The sequence below is a fragment of the Camponotus floridanus genome, unplaced genomic scaffold, assembly GCF_003227725.1.
Source record: "Camponotus floridanus strain SB8 unplaced genomic scaffold, Cflo_v7.5 scaffold70, whole genome shotgun sequence".
In the NCBI taxonomy this organism is placed as follows: domain Eukaryota; kingdom Metazoa; phylum Arthropoda; class Insecta; order Hymenoptera; family Formicidae; genus Camponotus; species Camponotus floridanus.
The window spans coordinates 827,891-847,248 of NW_020229839.1; the positions used below are offsets into that span (position 1 = coordinate 827,891).

General features: G+C 27.8%; 4 protein-coding genes across 13 annotated transcripts; 2 read left to right on the forward strand and 2 right to left on the reverse strand.

Moving 5' to 3' along the window:
* Position 1: 1 nt before the first annotated feature.
* Positions 2-6,814, forward strand: LOC105257260 (alpha-methylacyl-CoA racemase). 8 transcript variants are annotated; one of them, XM_011267746.3, is made up of 7 exons: positions 4,070-4,111; positions 4,817-4,852; positions 4,928-5,074; positions 5,260-5,395; positions 5,612-5,755; positions 5,916-6,162; positions 6,281-6,785. In XM_011267746.3, exons 3-7 carry the CDS (start codon positions 4,967-4,969, stop codon positions 6,783-6,785), a joined length of 1,140 nt encoding a protein of 379 aa, XP_011266048.1. In that variant the 5' UTR covers positions 4,070-4,111; positions 4,817-4,852; positions 4,928-4,966. The 8 variants fall into 8 exon arrangements, with proteins under 8 accessions (XP_011266050.1, XP_011266053.1, XP_011266052.1 ...); XM_025413883.1 differs by having other exon boundaries at positions 4,942-5,074; XM_011267748.3 differs by lacking the exons at positions 4,070-4,111; positions 4,817-4,852 and adding an exon at positions 2-180.
* LOC105257259 (protein phosphatase 1 regulatory subunit 7) lies at positions 1,688-3,793 on the reverse strand. Its single transcript, XM_011267745.3, has 5 exons — positions 3,447-3,793; positions 3,253-3,353; positions 2,907-3,103; positions 2,319-2,790; positions 1,688-2,236 (listed from the first exon to the last, which is right to left on the reverse strand). Exons 1-5 carry the CDS (start codon positions 3,457-3,459, stop codon positions 2,036-2,038), a joined length of 984 nt encoding a protein of 327 aa, XP_011266047.1. The 5' UTR covers positions 3,460-3,793; the 3' UTR covers positions 1,688-2,035.
* A 338-nt stretch (positions 6,815-7,152) lies between the features above and the next one.
* Positions 7,153-13,503, reverse strand: LOC105257258 (mediator of RNA polymerase II transcription subunit 15). Its single transcript, XM_011267744.3, has 12 exons — positions 13,343-13,503; positions 12,831-12,918; positions 12,436-12,487; positions 11,768-11,956; positions 9,896-10,155; positions 9,625-9,783; positions 9,393-9,511; positions 9,223-9,314; positions 8,983-9,144; positions 8,276-8,561; positions 8,013-8,115; positions 7,153-7,656 (listed from the first exon to the last, which is right to left on the reverse strand). Exons 1-12 carry the CDS (start codon positions 13,399-13,401, stop codon positions 7,324-7,326), a joined length of 1,902 nt encoding a protein of 633 aa, XP_011266046.1. The 5' UTR covers positions 13,402-13,503; the 3' UTR covers positions 7,153-7,323.
* A 544-nt stretch (positions 13,504-14,047) lies between these two features.
* On the forward strand, positions 14,048-19,060 carry LOC105257257. 3 transcript variants are annotated; one of them, XM_025413880.1, is made up of 11 exons: positions 14,048-14,068; positions 14,252-14,314; positions 14,436-15,821; positions 15,970-16,334; positions 16,426-16,770; positions 16,838-17,096; positions 17,210-17,625; positions 17,704-17,943; positions 18,053-18,528; positions 18,672-18,783; positions 18,853-19,060. In XM_025413880.1, exons 2-11 carry the CDS (start codon positions 14,299-14,301, stop codon positions 19,006-19,008), a joined length of 3,771 nt encoding a protein of 1,256 aa, XP_025269665.1. In that variant the 5' UTR covers positions 14,048-14,068; positions 14,252-14,298; the 3' UTR covers positions 19,009-19,060. The 3 variants fall into 3 exon arrangements, with proteins under 3 accessions (XP_025269665.1, XP_019884921.2, XP_025269666.1); XM_020029362.2 differs by lacking the exon at positions 14,048-14,068 and having other exon boundaries at positions 14,120-14,314; XM_025413881.1 differs by lacking the exon at positions 14,048-14,068 and having other exon boundaries at positions 14,120-14,314; positions 14,460-15,821.
* Positions 19,061-19,358: the final 298 nt, after the last annotated feature.

The following is a 19,358-nucleotide window of genomic DNA, read 5'->3' on the forward strand; positions in this document are numbered from 1 at the left end:
CCGAGCGCTAGCGCGGTGACGTCAGGTCGTACTCATGCGTGGTGCATCCCCGCCGAGGCCGCCGTCCGCCAATCGGGGCGCTGCGGTTCGAGACTCGCGTGGCCAATAGCGATCGACGGCGATGCCTCGCGATTGGACAGACACGGCGAACTACATCACGCATCGATTCAATGACGATAGGTTCGTTTCTGTTTTAAATATTACATAAATATTATATTGTTAGGCTGATATTAAATTTGTCGTACGAATTTTTTATCTTGATTGGCTACAGGATAATAATTTTTTTGAATCTTTAAGAATACCCTATTCTGCTTCCAATCAATACATAAATTTTTCATACGACAAATGTAATGTCAGCTGAACGGAATAGATATGATATATTCCTAATTGAAAGGTGTAATTAGACAGAAGACACAATATATATATAATAATAGCGCAATTCTGAGAATTTCAGCGTGAGTAAGAATGAATTGCGCATGTTTGCGCAAGTTTGATATGTAACCAATCACAACACATAGATCTTCTATCTTGATTCCTCTTTATATTTACGCGCTCTCTCTCTCTCTCTCTCTCTCTCTCTCTCTCTCTCTCTCTCTCTCTCTCTCTCTCTCTCTCTCTCTCTCTCTCTCTCTCTCTCAATCGTATTAAAAAATGTCCATTTAAGACACTTAAATGGCCATTTATCATATATTCATCTTCAAATTATCTCATGAGAAATTATTCTTTAGAGAAATCTGATTTTTCAGAGAACCATAATTTAATGAGAAAGATATTTTTAGCTTAAAAAAAATGTTATTGTATTATTTATCCGTTTAAAATAAATATTTTTCTTTTTAGACATCTTTTTATTCTTTCTTCATTCTTAAAAATAACATATTTCAAATGTCTCGTCCCACATGTGCATTGATCAAATCCTTCATACTATGCGATGACATTTTAATGTCAAATACTTCACAATTAGATGGTAGATAGAAGATATATGTATGCATACAGTAATAAGTTAGAAAGAGACAAAATGAAAAGCATAAGTGAAATAGAAAACACTATCATGTGATTAATTCCGTTTATGTGCAATTTATTTTTGCTCACGCTAATATGAAAGATGTGACAGGAAAAATTATGCTATTGTATATATTGTGTGCGGAAAGTTTATGTTTGCATTAAAAGTGCAATTAGAACGAATAGGAGACGAGTACGATAAAATGCGTAAAGTATTCCAATAATGAGTCACATGTCGATGACGAAATAAAATTAATCTTTACCAAGGAACTCAGAATTAATTAATTTTCCATTATATCATCTCTAATATGCAAATCATGGTTTGAAGTCAATTTTAATGATATACATAATTGAGACATTTAACAATGATTTATTTGTATAAGCTTAGAATATTTGATGATTATTACACATTATAACAATAAAATCATCACAAGAGATGGACCAACAATGTAGCAATTACAAAGCTGCTTCTTATATGCTACAAAATATGAATACATCTTATTAAAAATATATATTAACTGTAAAACTTTGAATATCAAGTTTAAAAAAATGAAAAAAATTGCCTCGGAGGACTGAAATATTATACTTAAAAATCCATATAATTAATCTCTATTTTCATTTTCTTATCACGATAAATACACGCAATATAAGATTTTAACAAAAATGCATAATATAGTAATATAAATATAAATTAAGCAAAAATTTTATATTAGGATGGTTGTTTGATAGATATTTTGATCATAAGGATCGACTATTTTTCACATTTTCCAATGAAAAAGATATTTTAAAAGTAAAGTATATAAATGAAAATAAATTTCAGTATTGAATAATTTTATAGTGATGTAACATCGAGCATATTTTTAATATATAAGCATTATCATTAATCTTAAATGGCAAAATCTCTACGAAAAGACATATATCAGGAATTATAAAAGAAGATAACAACAATGCGGTTTGAATTCCATCACATGTATCCTTAGTAAATATAATTTATGCTATTTTGTTAGTCGCACTTTCTGCTGTATTTTACTTATTGTTATTCTTTCCACTGTTGGCCAGTTTTTCTCTTACAAAGAGTTGCATCTAACTGTTCGAGCCATGGCAATAATAACATAATTTTTCTTCTGTAATTTGGATCCTTAGCAATAGGATTATGCTCCAGATACACAGTTTGTAATTTTTTATTGACTCTTAAATTTTCCAATGTATTCCAGTCTTCAATTTCATTATTGTTCATCTGTGTGTGTAAATATTAAATAATATAATAAATTTTAATTGTAATAATATACAATTGTATAATATATATTTGCATAATTTACCCAAAATTCTTCAAGATTTTCAAGATGGTTCATATTTTGAATTTTTTTTATTTTATTGTTGGCTAGATCCAATGTTGTTAATCCTGAACAATTTTCTATGCCTTCTATACATGTTATACCATTTTCAGATAAGTATAATTGATCCAATTTCTTTAATTCTTCAATATTCTCAATCTTTGTAATCCGATTACTTTGTAGACTTAATAATGTGAGGTTTTCCAAACTTTCCAGATTTTGGATTTTGGTAATTTTGTTTTTACCAAGATACAAATTAGTCAACTTTTGAAGACCTTCCAGATTTTCAATTTCACGTATTTTGTTATCACCTAATTCCAGTGTTGTGAGATTTGTTAAGTGTGAGACATTTTCAATATGTAAAATTTTATTGGATGACAAAAACAGCTTTTGCAGATTTAATAAATTGCTTAATCCTTCTATCTTTTTGATACGATTAAATGATAAATCCAAAAGTCTAAAATCCACATAAATATTATTAGACATAAAATATGAAAACATATATATATATATAAAGTTAGAAATAAATATGGAGATATCACATTCAATATTACAAGATTAAAATCAACATACTCCAAATTCACAAGAGCATCCAAATTTTCTATATTTATAATTTGATTATCTCTCAATTCTAATTCCACCAAAGTAGTAAGCATATCGAGATTTTCTATTTTCTTTATAAGATTCCACGTAAAGCATAATCTGCGTATTTGCGTCAGTGGTTCTAAATTTTCCAATTTGGTTAATCTTGAATGGTTGAAATCTAGTTCCTAAAATATATTAATAAGAATAATCTTTTGTTAAAATAAAAAATTCTTGTAACATAGATATAATATATTATATCTGAGGATTTTTTATGGGAAAAAATATATTAAATTCTGTTAATGATTAGAAAAATAAAGTAATAAAAGTCACAAACTTCGCTATCAGGATCTATAATTAATATTTTGTCTGGTTCCTCTGATTCTTCTCTCTCGTTTTCGACTTCCATCTCGGCAGAACCTTCACTTTTATCCTCTTCTAAAATAATTAGATTAAATCAAACATAACCTGCTTTCTTATGAGCTAATGTATATATGTATAATTAAATTTTATCTTTCGAATATATCGTACCATGATTAGCCATTGTTGAAGAAGTACGATAAAAGATAGTAGATAGATGAGGTAAAGATTTAATAAACAATCAAGTATTATTAATTAAAATCACATAAAAATATCACTGAGCTTTACGTCAAACTTTTGTGCAATTAACCGGTATTTTAACGCATTACGATCACTACGATTAATAATATTATAAAAATGTTATAACAAACACTGCACTATATAAAACGGCAGAGAGCTAAAGAAGCTCAAATCACGTAGAGAAGAGAAAAAACCCACACACATAAAAGCTTTCTAATAATATAAATAACAAATCAATCAAACACTGGATGAAGCATGATGTCATCCAAGAACGCCAAGTGTCGGGCGTATCAGAAGCTTAGATGTTCCTCAACGTCAAAAAAAGAGCGCCAAATACGGAGTCATCTGACGTTCGGCAATTCAAACTTGCAATAGTGCCCACAGAAGAACCGTCCATGAAAAATGTGACGATATGATAGATAAATAATAAATTTGTTCGTATTGTTTGCAATTCTCAAAAGTCTCGTTCAAAACGAGATAAATGTATGTTCAGACACAAAAGAGAGAGAGAGAGAGAGAGAGAGAGAGAGAGAGAGAGAGAGAGAGAGAGAGAGAGAGAGACAGAGGGAAATCACAGAATCTATATACTAGCAAGTGTAAATACAAACAGATTTATTATTTGTGGTTATTTAAACTTGTCCATATAAGATAGAAAACTTGATATTCTAAAATCAGCGAGGTCGACCTCTATTTTCAATTACTATTCTGCTCTAATGGTACATCCGCCAAACGGAAATGAATCACTTTGATTATATCCGTTTTCTCACTCCATTCATATGAATCATATGATCAATGTAGTAGAATCTTTAGTTGACAACTGAACAGCTGTTAACTAAAATTTCGACTGATTTAGAATAATGGAAAATTTAGAATGGTCTAATTTACATCAATCACTTGATACGCATTTCAAATAATAAATAACTAGTAAATTGGTTTAGTTATTGGCTGATCAGTTCAAATGCATATTTGATACGAGTATTAAATAATTGGGGGGTATGAACTAGACCAGAGGAGTTTCTGAATTGATCTATGGATTCTGATTGATTTTGAATCAATAATATATCATTTTTATGCTTATATTTTCAAGTTTTTTATTGCATTATAAAGCATCTGTCTTCCTTTTCTGATTTTCTTTATTGTTAAACGTTCATAGCAAATTTAAGAATGTAACATAAGATTCTTGTCCTGAATTTTTAACGACGACTATGTTTCATTATATCTATTGTATTTCCATTTATGTTAATTTTTTGGATGACTATCATAAATACATTCTCATATATTATACAACTGATATGCCTCAGGACGTATATGAGTATAAGCCTAAGTAATATATTATAGTAAGTAATAAATTACCAGTATAAGCCTCAGTAAAAATCTTATAAATATATGTTAACTGTTTTCTCTTATAATAGAAATTTTATAATAGAAATTGACATACTAACAAAAACAATATGGCTCTGAAGGGGATAAAAGTCTTGGAATTAGCTGGGCTTGCTCCAGGACCCTTTTGTGGAATGATCTTAGCAGATTTTGGGGCATCCGTTATCAGAGTAGATAAGGTAACTAGGAAGAAACAGATTTTATTAGAATTTTACTAAAGTACAACATATGTAGTTTATACTAAAAAACAGGAATGAATATAAAGGAGAATAAATTAATTTATCCATATTATTTTATCTATAGTTTGAATACAATTTTTAAGTTATAAGAATTTTTTAATTATATCTTAAAATTTTTTTCATAGATTGGAACACAAATATTAGATCATTTGGGTCATGGAAAGAGATCAATAGCATTAAATTTAAAATCTGAAAAGGGGATTAATATTTTTAAAAAATTAAGTAACCAAAGTGATGTTATTATCGATACATATAGAAGAGGTACATATAAAGAATATATATGTATATTATTTAGCAATTTTAATCTTTGAAATAAAATTTATTATATTAACAAATAATTTATAATAATTTTAATTTGAAGTAATTTTTAACTTGTAATTTAAATGTAGATATAACAATTTAGATGTTAATATGTGAAAATCAAAAAGAAAATATTTAATTTATACAAAAATATATTGAATATATATATGAATATAGGTGTCATGGAAAAATTAAAAATTGGGCCAAATGAGCTTATGGCAACAAATAAAAAACTGATATATGCTAGATTAACTGGATATGGTCAAGATGGTTCTTATGCAAATATGGCTGGTCATGATATTAATTATTTAGGTTTATCTGGTAATATAATATTATATATAAATCATTATAATTATTGAAACAGTATAAATATATTGTATGCTTATATTCATATAAAGATTATACTTTATTATTTTCTTATAATATTACAAATAAGACTATGTTACTTATTTTATGAGAATAATGTAAAAATTGTTAACAGGACTGTTATCTTTATTTGGCCGATATAATGAAAAACCTACACCACCTGTTAATCTAGCTGCTGATTTTGGTGGTGGTGGTTTAATGTGTGCTTTTGGAATAATGTTGGCATTGTATGAGCGAACTAAAACCAATGTTGGGCAGGTAATAGATGCATCAATGGTAGATGGATCTGCATACTTAGGATCCTGGCTATTCAGATCGCAAAAGATGCTCGGCCTATGGGGAAATCCACGTGGCAAAAATATGTAAGTACTTTCTCAGTGTATATATATATATATATATATATATATATATATATATATATATATGCTTTTGACTTTCTATCTTTTAAAAGATATTCTTAAAAATACCTTTTTTCCACAGATTGGATACAGGTTCACATTTCTATGATACATACGAGACGAAAGACAAGCTTTATATGTGTGTTGGAGCGCTCGAACCACAGTTTTATGAAATTTTCGTAGAGAAGCTTGGTTTTTCGAGCGAGGAGATGCCACAATATGAAAATTTCGAAGAGAATCGTCGTAAAATCGCAGAAATTTTCAAAAAAAAGACTCAGGCAGAATGGTGCGCCATATTTGATGGCACTGATGCATGCGTTACACCAATGTTAAATTTGAAAGATGCTGCATCACATAGTCATAATGAGCAAAGACAAACGTTCACGACTATAGGAGATGACGTAATTCCAAATCCTGCTCCTCGTTTATCTCATACACCCGGTATTTCTACAGGAACTTGTAGAAATCCACAACCTGGTGAAAACACTGTAGAAATCTTAACTGAACTAAAATTTCAATCTAAGGAAATTGACAATTTATTATCAAACGGATTTGCTTATCAGGCACATCACACATCTAAAATTTAATATGAGTTATTTTATAATAATGAGAATATATGTATACATATATAGATATATATATTTTATATATCATAATTTATATATAAATAATAGCTGTATAGATAATAAGTAAAAGAAAGGGTTAAGGAACTATATATATATATATATATATATATATATATATATATATATATATATACACACATATATAATATATACACATATATAATATATAATATATACCAAAAGATTTTTATTCTTATCTTTGTGTATATTATATATGCACACATACATACATACAATGATTGTTTATATAAAATAAAAAGGAAAAAAAATTGATTATGTATGAACTTCAAATAAATTCAATAACATTTAACATTTAAGGTTTTTACATTTATATACTAATATATGTTGTAGCTTATTCGATAAGAAAATCTACTATACAAAAGTATTACTGTATTTTGTCCAATTATATTCACCATGAAAAATAATTTGTTATAATTAGAGCAGTTATACAAAATTGAAAAAAGGGTACGACAAACAAAAAATTTTATGTATAGATATATTAAAAACCCATCAGTATTGTACTGGCAGTAATAGATGTTTCCCTCGGTGCACTAGCTTGCCGTACGCTCATCTCCCACGTATCCAACAACTGGGAGAGCGAAAAACGACGTGGCAGTTTTGCAACACGGGCATTGAGAGCTTTTTGAACAGCACATAGAAATGTTGTTGCTTCATATTCATGTGGCGCCATGACACAACGAGGTGGCGTAGAAGGGTAATCTGCTGGAACTGTGACCGAGATCGGTGGTACACATGGAAGATGACGATCATCGAGCCAACATATCAATTGTATACATTTAGATCCATTTTGCTGCGCTGGATCTAGACTAACCTGAAGTAGGAAAATTGCTTTATTAATAATTACATTAAATAAACTTTTTTATTTATTTACAAATAATTGCACATAAAAATATTATGTATAATTGTATATTATGTACAATTATGTATAATTTGCTTACTTAATCGTTTATAATTCGAGATAAAATTCTAATATTTAATATATAATATATAGAAAATATTATAAAGAATTCATATGAACCGATATTTAATCTTATAGAAAAATTAAGTCACTTATCTAATTAAAAAATGTGCAATAGACATATTCATCAAATATCAAGTTTTTAATAAAAAATAACGCATAATGAAATAATAGATTGTCAAAAAGGGACTAAAAAAATTATTACATACTTTGAATCGCTGATCTAATCTAGCTATTTCTCCTTGTAATACATCTGGTATTTCACTAGGTGATTCTTCTACCTTGTGCTTCTTCAATGGTGGTGGCAAGTTTCTATTTTAAAATGAAATATATGTATATTTCCATTTATATTATAAACTTATTATTAATAAGATGGGATTTGCATGTATACAAATGTATACATAGATACACAGAAAAAATCATATATGTTTGCACGTTTATGTTCATCTATGCAGCATACAACAATACTTACTTTATCTCAGGTCCAAATAAGGCATCTAGGCATGGTCCAAAAGTACGTTGTAATGTATGATTGATTACTGGACTTTGAAGATGTGTGCTTACAGCTTCTAATAATGGACTGAAAATTTGGTGCTCTTTTAATGTCGTTACTGGCGGTCCGACGCTACCATCACCTCTCTTAAAGTCCAATTTTTCTAAGACAACTTCGCATTTCAGCAATGTATCTAGTGGCATACGTTTACTCGGATTTGATAGAATCTCCAAAAGCTTTTTCATCTTGCTGAGTTTATCGACATCTGCGGTAAAAAATGAATGTAATGTGAATATAATTAATACTGTTTATATATGAATTGTTGAAAAAAGATATTAAAAAGTATGTCATTAAAAATATTTATAGTCAATGTTAATTATTTTATTTCTTTGTCGAAAATAATTCTATTGTCTTATGTGTCAGTATTTATAATATTAAAAATGTACACACACACACACACATATATGTATGCATGTAATAAAATATATATATTTCTAAGAAACTAAATTAAAAATAGAACAAAACAATCATATTCAAAAATTATAAATAACTTATTTTATAAATATTAAAATATATTAAAAAATTGCAAATAAAGTGAGAGAATAAGCAAGTTCCAAGTTTGTGAAATTAGAATCATATAAAATTTTCATATGTGTATGTATACGCATACGGGTATATATCCTTACTTCCTTCGCTGCTCATTTTGGAAATCATTCTTCGTAATGGCTCTATATATTTGCTCAATTGTCTGACTTTATCTCTGTAAGCTTGATCTTCTTGCTGAGGACTGGGTGTGGCACCTACACCTCCAGGAGTATTTAATGAACTACTTGGAGATGGCGCCATACCTGATTTAATAGATTATGTAGTTTATGTTCCAATATATTTTCTGTTATATTTATAAATCTTAAATTATTTGAACTTACCTACAGAATTTACAGAACGCGATGGTCCTGTCATGATGGCATGCTGAGGGCTTGGTGATGGCACCAGAGCGGGCGAAGCTACCATCTGATTACTACGAAAATATTTATTTTGTTGTGAAATATGCTTTTATATGTTTGTTAAAAATTGTATTTAAATATGTTAAGATTACCTTGATGGTGCTCCTAAACCAGCTGGACTTGGAGCTGAAGGAGATGGACTTTGTCTTAAAAATTGATTAGGCGTAACGTTACGTGGACCAGGGAATCCGGTATTCATCATTTCAGTCGGCTGAAAAATAGAAATAACGATAATATTAATAGGATATCAATGAAAAATTAAGAAATTATTATTAATAAAGAATAATATCAGTAAAAATAGTAAAAAATAAATGTGCCAGGTACTTTTCTTTGAATGTGACTCAATTGCTGCTGCATCTGCCCAGGGCCTAATTGCCCAGGACCAATTTGATTCATTTGTTGTGGCATACTCGTTTGTATATTGCCTATTGGACCCGCGATTTGATTATTCATTTGACCTGGTAGTTGATTCTGCATTTGGGACTATGACAAAAATAAATATAAAATATTTGTTTTTTCTAAACTTTCTTTTATATATAAATATAATTATTAGGTGTACTAAAATAAATAAATGATATTTATATATTGCATATACCTGCATATTTTGTTGCATTTGTCCAGCAGATAGTTGACCCATTTGTCCAGATACCATTTGATTCATTTGTTGAGAAATATTTCCTTGTCCCATTTGATTCATTTGAGTCAACATAGGATTGTTTTGCATTGTTTGAATTGGACCCATGTGACTCATTGGACCAGCAGTTTGCGATGGCATCATACCCATACCTTGCATTTTATTCTGCATGCCAGGCATATTCATTGGTTGACCAGGTCGTTGATTTAAACTTTGCAAGACTAATAAGAAAATATACAAGATCTCCAGAACTATTTATCATTTTGAGACAAATTTTCATATATCTCACAAACTATATATTCATATATCATTAAAAAAAAACTTAATATTATAATAATATGAAGTATGGTATAAAAGAATAATTTGAATAATTTGAAAAAGTATTATAAATCTATCAAAAAGTATAAATTTATTCATATCGTATAATTCATTTATATTTATTATATTATAGTTATATTAATTTTTTATCATAAATAAAAAAATATCAATTTATTTTTCTATCCATTAATAATATATAAACATAGAAAATATAATAATATAAATTTAGGAAAAATCTTATAGACTTCTAAATATATAATTAAATCTATAACAATAATAATTTGTGACAACTCTTTTAATTCCGAATTTTCTTATTCTATATAATTTTCTTCCTCCATAAATTTTTTAAATGCTGTCTCTAAGGGATAATCATAAAAATATTTCATCTTTAATTCTAATTTCTTATTATTTTTTTTTGTATTTTTCGATGGTCGAGTGCATTCATACTCGTAGGTGACATTACAAATGGAGTGAACATCTTTGTTTAATTCAAGTTTTACGACAATCCTGTCTCTGATGTTTAATTTTTGCAAACCGTTTGGCCACGCATTCTCTGTAAATATTAATCCTATTTCTGTAATAGAATTAGAAGTAACGAAAAATTGTATATCCTTGTAACTTTTTCTCGCATTGTACATGAATTGATATACAACGATAAAGCGAATCATATAAGCATCTATTGATTGTTGTATTTCGTAAATTATATTCAGTACTGTTTCAGAAATAGGATAATACGTGCCGGATTTAAGTTTGCCTTTGAAATCGATCACTTCCGGTACGAAAGAGTAACCTGAACTGATGTACCATTTCCGTCCAAATTTACAATATATAAGTGTTATTTTGAACTCAAATATTTCTGCACCAAAAACTTCGCTGTTCCCTTCGTACTTGAATATATACTTCACAAAATTCTTGCCCGCTTTTATTAATATATCTCTCATTCTCTTTTGATATTCTTGTTCCAAGTTGTGTCGCTGTCTTAACCAATCTTTATATAATGATTCTTGATTATTTCTCCACTGCATATATTTAGATTCATCACGATGATCTATTTCTTTATTATCCGAATCGTAAGCAGGTTCACTCGAATACCGTTTATTTGCGTATTGTACGTAATATAGATTATCTAATCGCTCCATTTGTTGTATTAATGTAATGCGTTTCTTTTTTCCAGATGTTTCCTCGATATTTTGTAATTATTTAACTAGTTATTTAACTAGTTACTATACTTAATCTTCTACTATATTTAACTCTACTTTATTCATACTCGACTAGTTTAAAGACGTTTCAAAATACGTTTCAATTTATCCAAGGTCAAGGTGATCATAATATTTAGTACAGCACATAAAAGCTTAATTTTCTTATTAGACCGATTTTTTTATATCAATATGAAAAAAATGAATATATATAAATAAAATAGAACAAAAAATGTTAATTATTTATATAATATTCTAATGCTTCGATAACCAATTGTTCTAATACATTTTTAAAATTATAAACATATTAATTACTTACGATTAGTTGCAGTGTTCGCAGGTTGCGGAATTATGCCTTGATGATTAGGACCTGGGCCTATACCCATCATTTGATTATTTCCTGTTCCTTGACGCGCCAATGTCTGTAAAGCGCCGATTGGATCTGGCATGCCTTGATTGTTAGTTCCAGCATTACCCGGTGCATTACCAGCTGCACCTTTTTTAGAATCTATGGAAAGAATAGAATTTTACTAAACTTTTTATACAGGATAATTATAAAAGTAATAAAACTGACTTTTTTAAATGATAATATAGCAACATTGCCCATCAATACTGTAATTTAATGTAAATTTTAAAATTTTGCAAACAACACAAAACTAATATATAGAAAAAATATTGATATTACAACTAACGATATAATTTAATAAAACACATTTTTAAATTATAATTAACAAATACATTTTTATTTCTTCATTATTTAATAGATCATACATTGTCTAGAAATTTCGAGATTCAGAGATTTCAATAGATTTCAATAGATTTCAAAAAATATCCAATATTAAATATCTAATATGTGAAAAAAACTTGATAAAAATCAGTTTCATTACTCTAATAGATCTTACATATATTATCATGAAATAAGAAATTAAATTAAGAGTGTAAATTAAGAGATTTAAGAGAAAAAGTTATTTTCAAACGAAACAGTACTCATTTCTCTGACGTGAAGAATTAATCTGGCGATAAAACCCAAGTATTCCTCCTACAAAAAAAAAGTAATGTTACAATAATATAATACAAACCAATGTTATATTTATTGGAAAGTAATATATAAAACACATAGAAGATGACAATTTACTATATAATACATTAATTATAGATATAACAGATTCTTAAAACATTGATTGCTATAATTGTATTAATAACAGAATTCAAATTAATATTACTGAAGCCAAGAAAAAATTTAATTTACAAAAAATATAATTTAACTTTCAATAATTAACAATATAATTTAATTTTATAGAAATATGTGGATAAAATGAAACAAAATAGAAATATATAGAATTATATGCTCAAGATTTTTCAAGTAACAACTGTAGACAAACCTTAGATTTTGCCTTTTGGAAGACATGATTTTCCATTTCAATGCTATTTTTTGTTGTAGGCATACCAGACATCTGTATAGCTTCATCTCTGTTAATAAAAGAACAAAAGCATTTAGAGAATTATACACATATTAAATAAAAAATTAAATAACTTCTTTTGCAAGTTCCATTCAGTAGCTTAGGTTAAATTACACGTAAAAGAAACAAAAAAAAAGAAATAAAATGGAAACAATCATTGAAAAAATAAAAAAATAGGAAAAGTAGAAAAAATAATTAAAAACAAATCTTTTATGTGAACGTTGACACAAAATTAATATATTTATATATAAATACATAAAAAAGATTAAGCACATAAAATATAAATACAAACTATATACAAAAAATATATTCAAAAAAGTTTCATTTATTTAAAAATTTTTAAGGTATCGCTCTCGATAATAACACTCCTCTCATCCCACAAATATAAACAATGTCCTCATCTTGTAAAATATAACAGATGCGAATTAACTTACATTTTCGCGATTACGCTCTGTCGAAAACTTTGCGTTTTCCACGAATCATCCGTAGCCATGGTTTGCGAATATTTAATAATTTAAATAAATAAAACTTGTCAATGGTATTCACTTCACCTATGATATATTCACTTATACGTTCTAAGATGGGTGCCCGTATTTCAAAGTCATTAAACAAAGAATACTAGGAAGGAACATGAAGCGAAAATTTAGTGGTAGGGGTGCAACGGATTGGGAGCGTCCCATTTGACCACATTGCGATTGACCACAGCCAATTATATCAACCTGTGCCTAGGGTAACCAGCAACGATTAACCAATTAGAGAGTCCTATTTTGAATTGGCCAATTGGCGACGTGGTCAATCGGGTGCAACCCAACGGAGTACGTCATAAAACTAAACCAATTCTACTAGTGACATCTGGTAGAATACAAGTTAAGTTTGTAACACACCTCAATTTTGTTGATATGATCACCGATGATCTTATTGGACTTAGCGTGACCAGAAAAAAAACGTGCAAAGTGCTACTGTAGGTAACAAAATCTTTACATTTGGTGCTTTCCATTTAGCGACATAAGTCGACACAAGCGTCATTCTATCTTTTTTCAATGAATAACAATAAACAAAGATAGAATGACACTTGTGTCGACTTGTGTTGTTAAATGGAAAGCACCCATTGTCGATAATAAAATAATGATTTGATACATAATTTGTCATTTTTTAAGCAGGTATATAAAAGATTTATACATTTTCGATAATAAAACAATGACTGAATGACTTAAAATATTTGTATGATTTAAATAACTCTTGTCATTGTCTTCAATATGACAAAACGGCCAGTAATATCATCAATCTTCTATTATCTCCCGGCCCACCGGGCCCACTTGGTGATCACGAAAATTTACTTACAGGACTGTCAGTCTTTAACAGTATCTCGTCGGTGCTGGTGTCAGTCACAATGGCGCTATCAAAGGGTAAGTAAATGGTTCTTGCAAATCTCTAATAGGACATAACACCGTATAACCTAAAATCTATTATAATCAACATAATTATGCGTTCTTTATGATAATCTTTTATAATAATGCAATTTTACAGCATTGTTAAAACGTTTAAATTCAGATGACATTCCTGTGGCGAAACGAATAAAATTAGCAGAAACTGCTATGGATCTATCACTCATTCCCAAAGAAGATTCGCTCGTGAAATGGCTTTGTAAACTTTGTGTCACGAATCAATGTTTGTTGAAATGCTTGAATAATTGTTTAAAATCTGTCCATGAATTGAAGACTAGTACAAAACAATATTTGGTCGATATGCTTGTGCAAATATTAAACAGTAATATGACAGATGTATATGAGGAAGATCTCGAGTGCTGCAGCTTAATTCTTGCTAATAATAGTATGCGACAATATTTTGCAAACAAACCAAAGAATCTAGATTTCTTAAAAATCTTATTTAATAATGTATCAGATCGTTCCAGCTGTCATAATTCAAAGCAAGAAGAATATGATCAATTACTCAAACCATGTAAATTATCTCCTGCAGAAAATTATGCTATAATAAGCATTATTGAAAGTCTAATACAAATATATAAATTGACGACTATAAAAAATGAATTAAAGTCAATCTTTATATGTGATATTTTATATCCTATGTGTAATTTAATTGATCATAGACATATAGATAATACAAACAAGTTTGGTATAGTGGCATATAAATGTATTCAGCATCTGTTGCTCAAAGAAACCAAATTAATGCAAAACAAACAAACTTCAGAAAGTGTTCAAACAATGTTCACAGAGTTATTTTGCACATTATCTGAAAATGTGAATACATTAAATTTTCAGAGTAATTTTGTAACATTTCAGTTTATTTTTCGTGCTGTAATAGGCACTTACAAATCAGATGCTACTTTAGTGGATGCATTTTTCAGAAATCTAATTAATTCCTCTGGGAAATACAAGTGGGAAATCTTGAGTGTTTTCCTCGAACTACTAAATAATATAACACTCGACTTTGATAATACTATAGAAGATGTCACACTATTTGAATATTTTCAAAAAATTATAACTGATATCTTAACATATGATAATATTACATGCATACATTATGGCATACTTACACAACTATCATATCTCAATCCACTTTTGATAGAGAAAAATATTCCAGATATTTTAAATAAAATACTGATGAAAGAACAAACTATTGATTATACAAACTTATTAATTGCTATTTTGCACTCCAGTACGAAATTGAGACGTGAACAAAAGTTGATTTCACAATTGTTAATATCATTAAAACAGCATTTGACAACGAAGAAAGTGTACAAAATGAACATGGCATTCTTTCCATATGAATTTAGAATAAAATTGAGAGAAACAATTAGCAACTTTTCCAATACACAAACAATTGCAACCTTAAGAACATTAATACATTATTTAAATGTAGATTGTGTAGAACTGTTGGAATATGATATTTCACGTAAGAATTTTTATATATATATATTATACATATATCATAAAATTTAATAAATTATTATAATTTAATAACAAAATTCACTAATATTAAAATGCAATTTATCTCTTTTTTATAAATATGAAGGATAATTTAATTTTATTTAATATTGCAGGTAAAAATATATTAATATTACAGGCAACTGTAGAATTACTTGTTGTACTTTTTGAAGGTACACAGATTTTTGAATATACTAGGACACTGTCCATCTATGAGAAGTTTGTTAATGATTTAGATAAATTGGAAAATACTTTATCATTGTTGATAAATAAAGCATTGTGTTTAAATCATGATAAAAATATTATCATATTACTGTTAACTGCAGTGCAATCATTAAGTGAAATACAGGACACATTAAAATATTACATACCAAAAGGTGCTGATACAAAGAAACTATTTTTCCCAATTCTGGATGATCCTTGGCAACAATTAATTCAGCGAATAACTAATTTTGGAGAAGATAATTGCAAAAATATCATGGTACCTATATAAATATTATGAAATTAACTCACAATATGTTCAATTCTTAATTTATATGTCTACAAAGCTTATATATTTGTCATAATTTTAGAATAAACTTATTTTACATCGAATAAAATTGAATATATCAAATGAACCTATTAAACTTCATGGTTTAATAGGTGGCCTTGAATATGCTTGGAGTTCTATCTTGAAATATAACACAAACATACTTCCATTATTAAGTAACAAAGAAATATCCAAAGTAACATGTTTATTGTTGGATAATATAACATCAAATGAACAAGATTTTCGTGAATGGCTTGATTTATTAGATAATGATTGCCTTCAAGAAAATAGTCGCTTTGTAACGTGTCTCTTAAGCCATATTTTCATTCAAATTGGACATTGTTTGTCATCAGGATGTACAAAATCCATTACAGAACACATTAATGTCGTAAGTGATATCGAAATTATCTCTGTCATAATTTTCTCTGATATTTTAATTATATAAAACTTTATAGAAATTATTGACGGAGAACGAAAATAATAATATGCTAGAAGTTTTGCAAATTGTAAAAGAATTAATATCACAAGAGCAATGGGTGCAAATGGCAGATGCAATTTCCTCTAAAATAGAATTGTATTTGGAAGTATTACTCCATTTACCAATAATGTATTTTAATTCTAATATGAGAATGTTAATATTCCTAGTTGTATATTCCATTAGTAAAGAATGTGGAGAAAATAAAATATTGACGTTATGCAACATGATCTTTTCAGGTAATTTTATTTCTTAAAATTTTATATATATTTTTTCTTAATTTTTTAATTACTATTTGTTTACAAAAATTTCAAGAATGCACAATAAAAATACTAAAAATGTGATTTTCCAGATCTACTAGAAAAAATCGGCATCGACATATTTCAATACATAGAACCAACAATGTTAATAAATCAGTTACCACAAAAAAAAACATTTTTGAAAGCTTGCGAATTTTCTCTTCGCAATGTTAAAACATATGCCATTTTCAAGAGTCTCAAAAGCTGTGCTCAACACAAGGAAACTATCTATAGTCTTTTGGAATGCATGGAGATGGTTAAACCAAAACTAGATACTGAGCAAAAAATCATTTTCAGAAAAGCAGAGAAAAAATTAGTCAAAGCTATTTTGAAAATGTTACCTGAAAAAATAAATAATACTTCTGATGTAAAATGTTTGATAGTAATATTAAAAATAACAATATCAACTGGAAAAATTACTGATACTTTGAAAAAATTAACTGAATTAACTCTTGAAAATATATTTATAGTAAGTATTGTAGAAGATATTATTTTTTCATATATGTTGTACTCCAATGTATTTAATAATTTGTTTTTTTTTTCATAGAAAGAGGTAACAGAAAATTCAAATAATACTAATACTAATAATATGTTATTGCAACAAGGTGTACAATTGGCTATTATAGTTTTACGACATCATAAAATATTTGAGATCCCAGATAGAATCATTAAAAACTTATGGTTTATAATATTGAAGTATCCTTGCAAGAATTTGCTTGAAGTCTTATTAGCATCTTCTGAATCAAAAGAATTTTATGAATTTTTAAGATTACTATATGCTAAGACGGTAAGTTTTCCTTCTTGCTCTATTAATATATTTTATCTTCAATTAATATTACTAATAATATTAGATTTATTTTAATATCTCTATACATATATTATAATTTTTTTTATAGATTGAGAGCTTGTCACAAACAAATGAAGCAACATGGACGAATTTGTTTCTCACTTGGAGTGGAATAATGAAAACAAACATGAGAGTCAAACGTAATAAAGCGCGTTTGGATGCAATCAACAATTTATTTGAAACTGTACTCATGTTGAATATTCCTGACACATATTGGTCAGGTATATTGGATTTATCTCATGATATAATTAGCGTCAAGCATTTAGTTATACCTGATACTACAATTGATCTTATTATATTGATTGGTATAAAATCGCTCGTTAAAGTAAAAATATCGTCATGTGATAGTGTGCTTGCCATCTGTGAAACATTGATGAAAGTCAGAACAAATTTGATAACAGACAGATTACCTAATTTATTGTTGTTGTATAGAGCTGTAACAAATATCATTGTCCATGCGTCAAAAAATGTGGCTGATAAATTTGAAGAGCATCGATTTAGATGTTTCGCATTCGGTATCGAAAAGTAAGTTTAAATCAATAATTCAAACAGTTTTATATATTATATATATTATACTATAATAGAGTATATTCATGTGTACTTTATTAATATTTAATGTTTATTAATGTTAATTTGATAAAAAAGTAATAGATTCATTTTCTTGGTAGACTTACAGGTTTATTGATGAAGTTAAAAAAAGATATGATTCGACTAAGTCCCTATGTGATAGCCGATTTTTTGCATTTGTGTATAGAAAGCGCTATACCATCTTATATTAAGGTAATGTCTTTGCATGCAGTTATTTTATTGAATTATTTTTAATAACATTTGTCACACACTATGTTGCAGATGGCTTTGTATAATTCTCTATGTCAATTAATTAGTATTTGTGATCAGCATGGAATCGCCTTTTTATCTCGTACATTACCAGCATCATTGCAGGAAGTCTTCAAAGTACAATTAAATACATTTAATAAGTTTTACAAATATTCTGGCAAGATTTAAATCTTCATTACTTCTCTAGGAGAGTAATTTTGATACAATTTTAAAAAATGGACCAAATACAAAAACAAACTAATATAATATCTTCCATGTATAAATTTATTTTTATAATCTACGTCCCTCCTTTTCCACACACATGAAAAAAATATTTAATGTGAGTTCTATATAATTTAAATTATATATATATATATATATATATATATATATATATATATATATAAAACCATTTTTTTATTTAATAAATTTATGTATATATGATTTCCTATTTATTGTCGGCAAATAAAATTGCGATAAAAACGGTAAAAAGAAAAATTTTTTTATGAAAAATAAGTACATAAATAAGTAATCATATA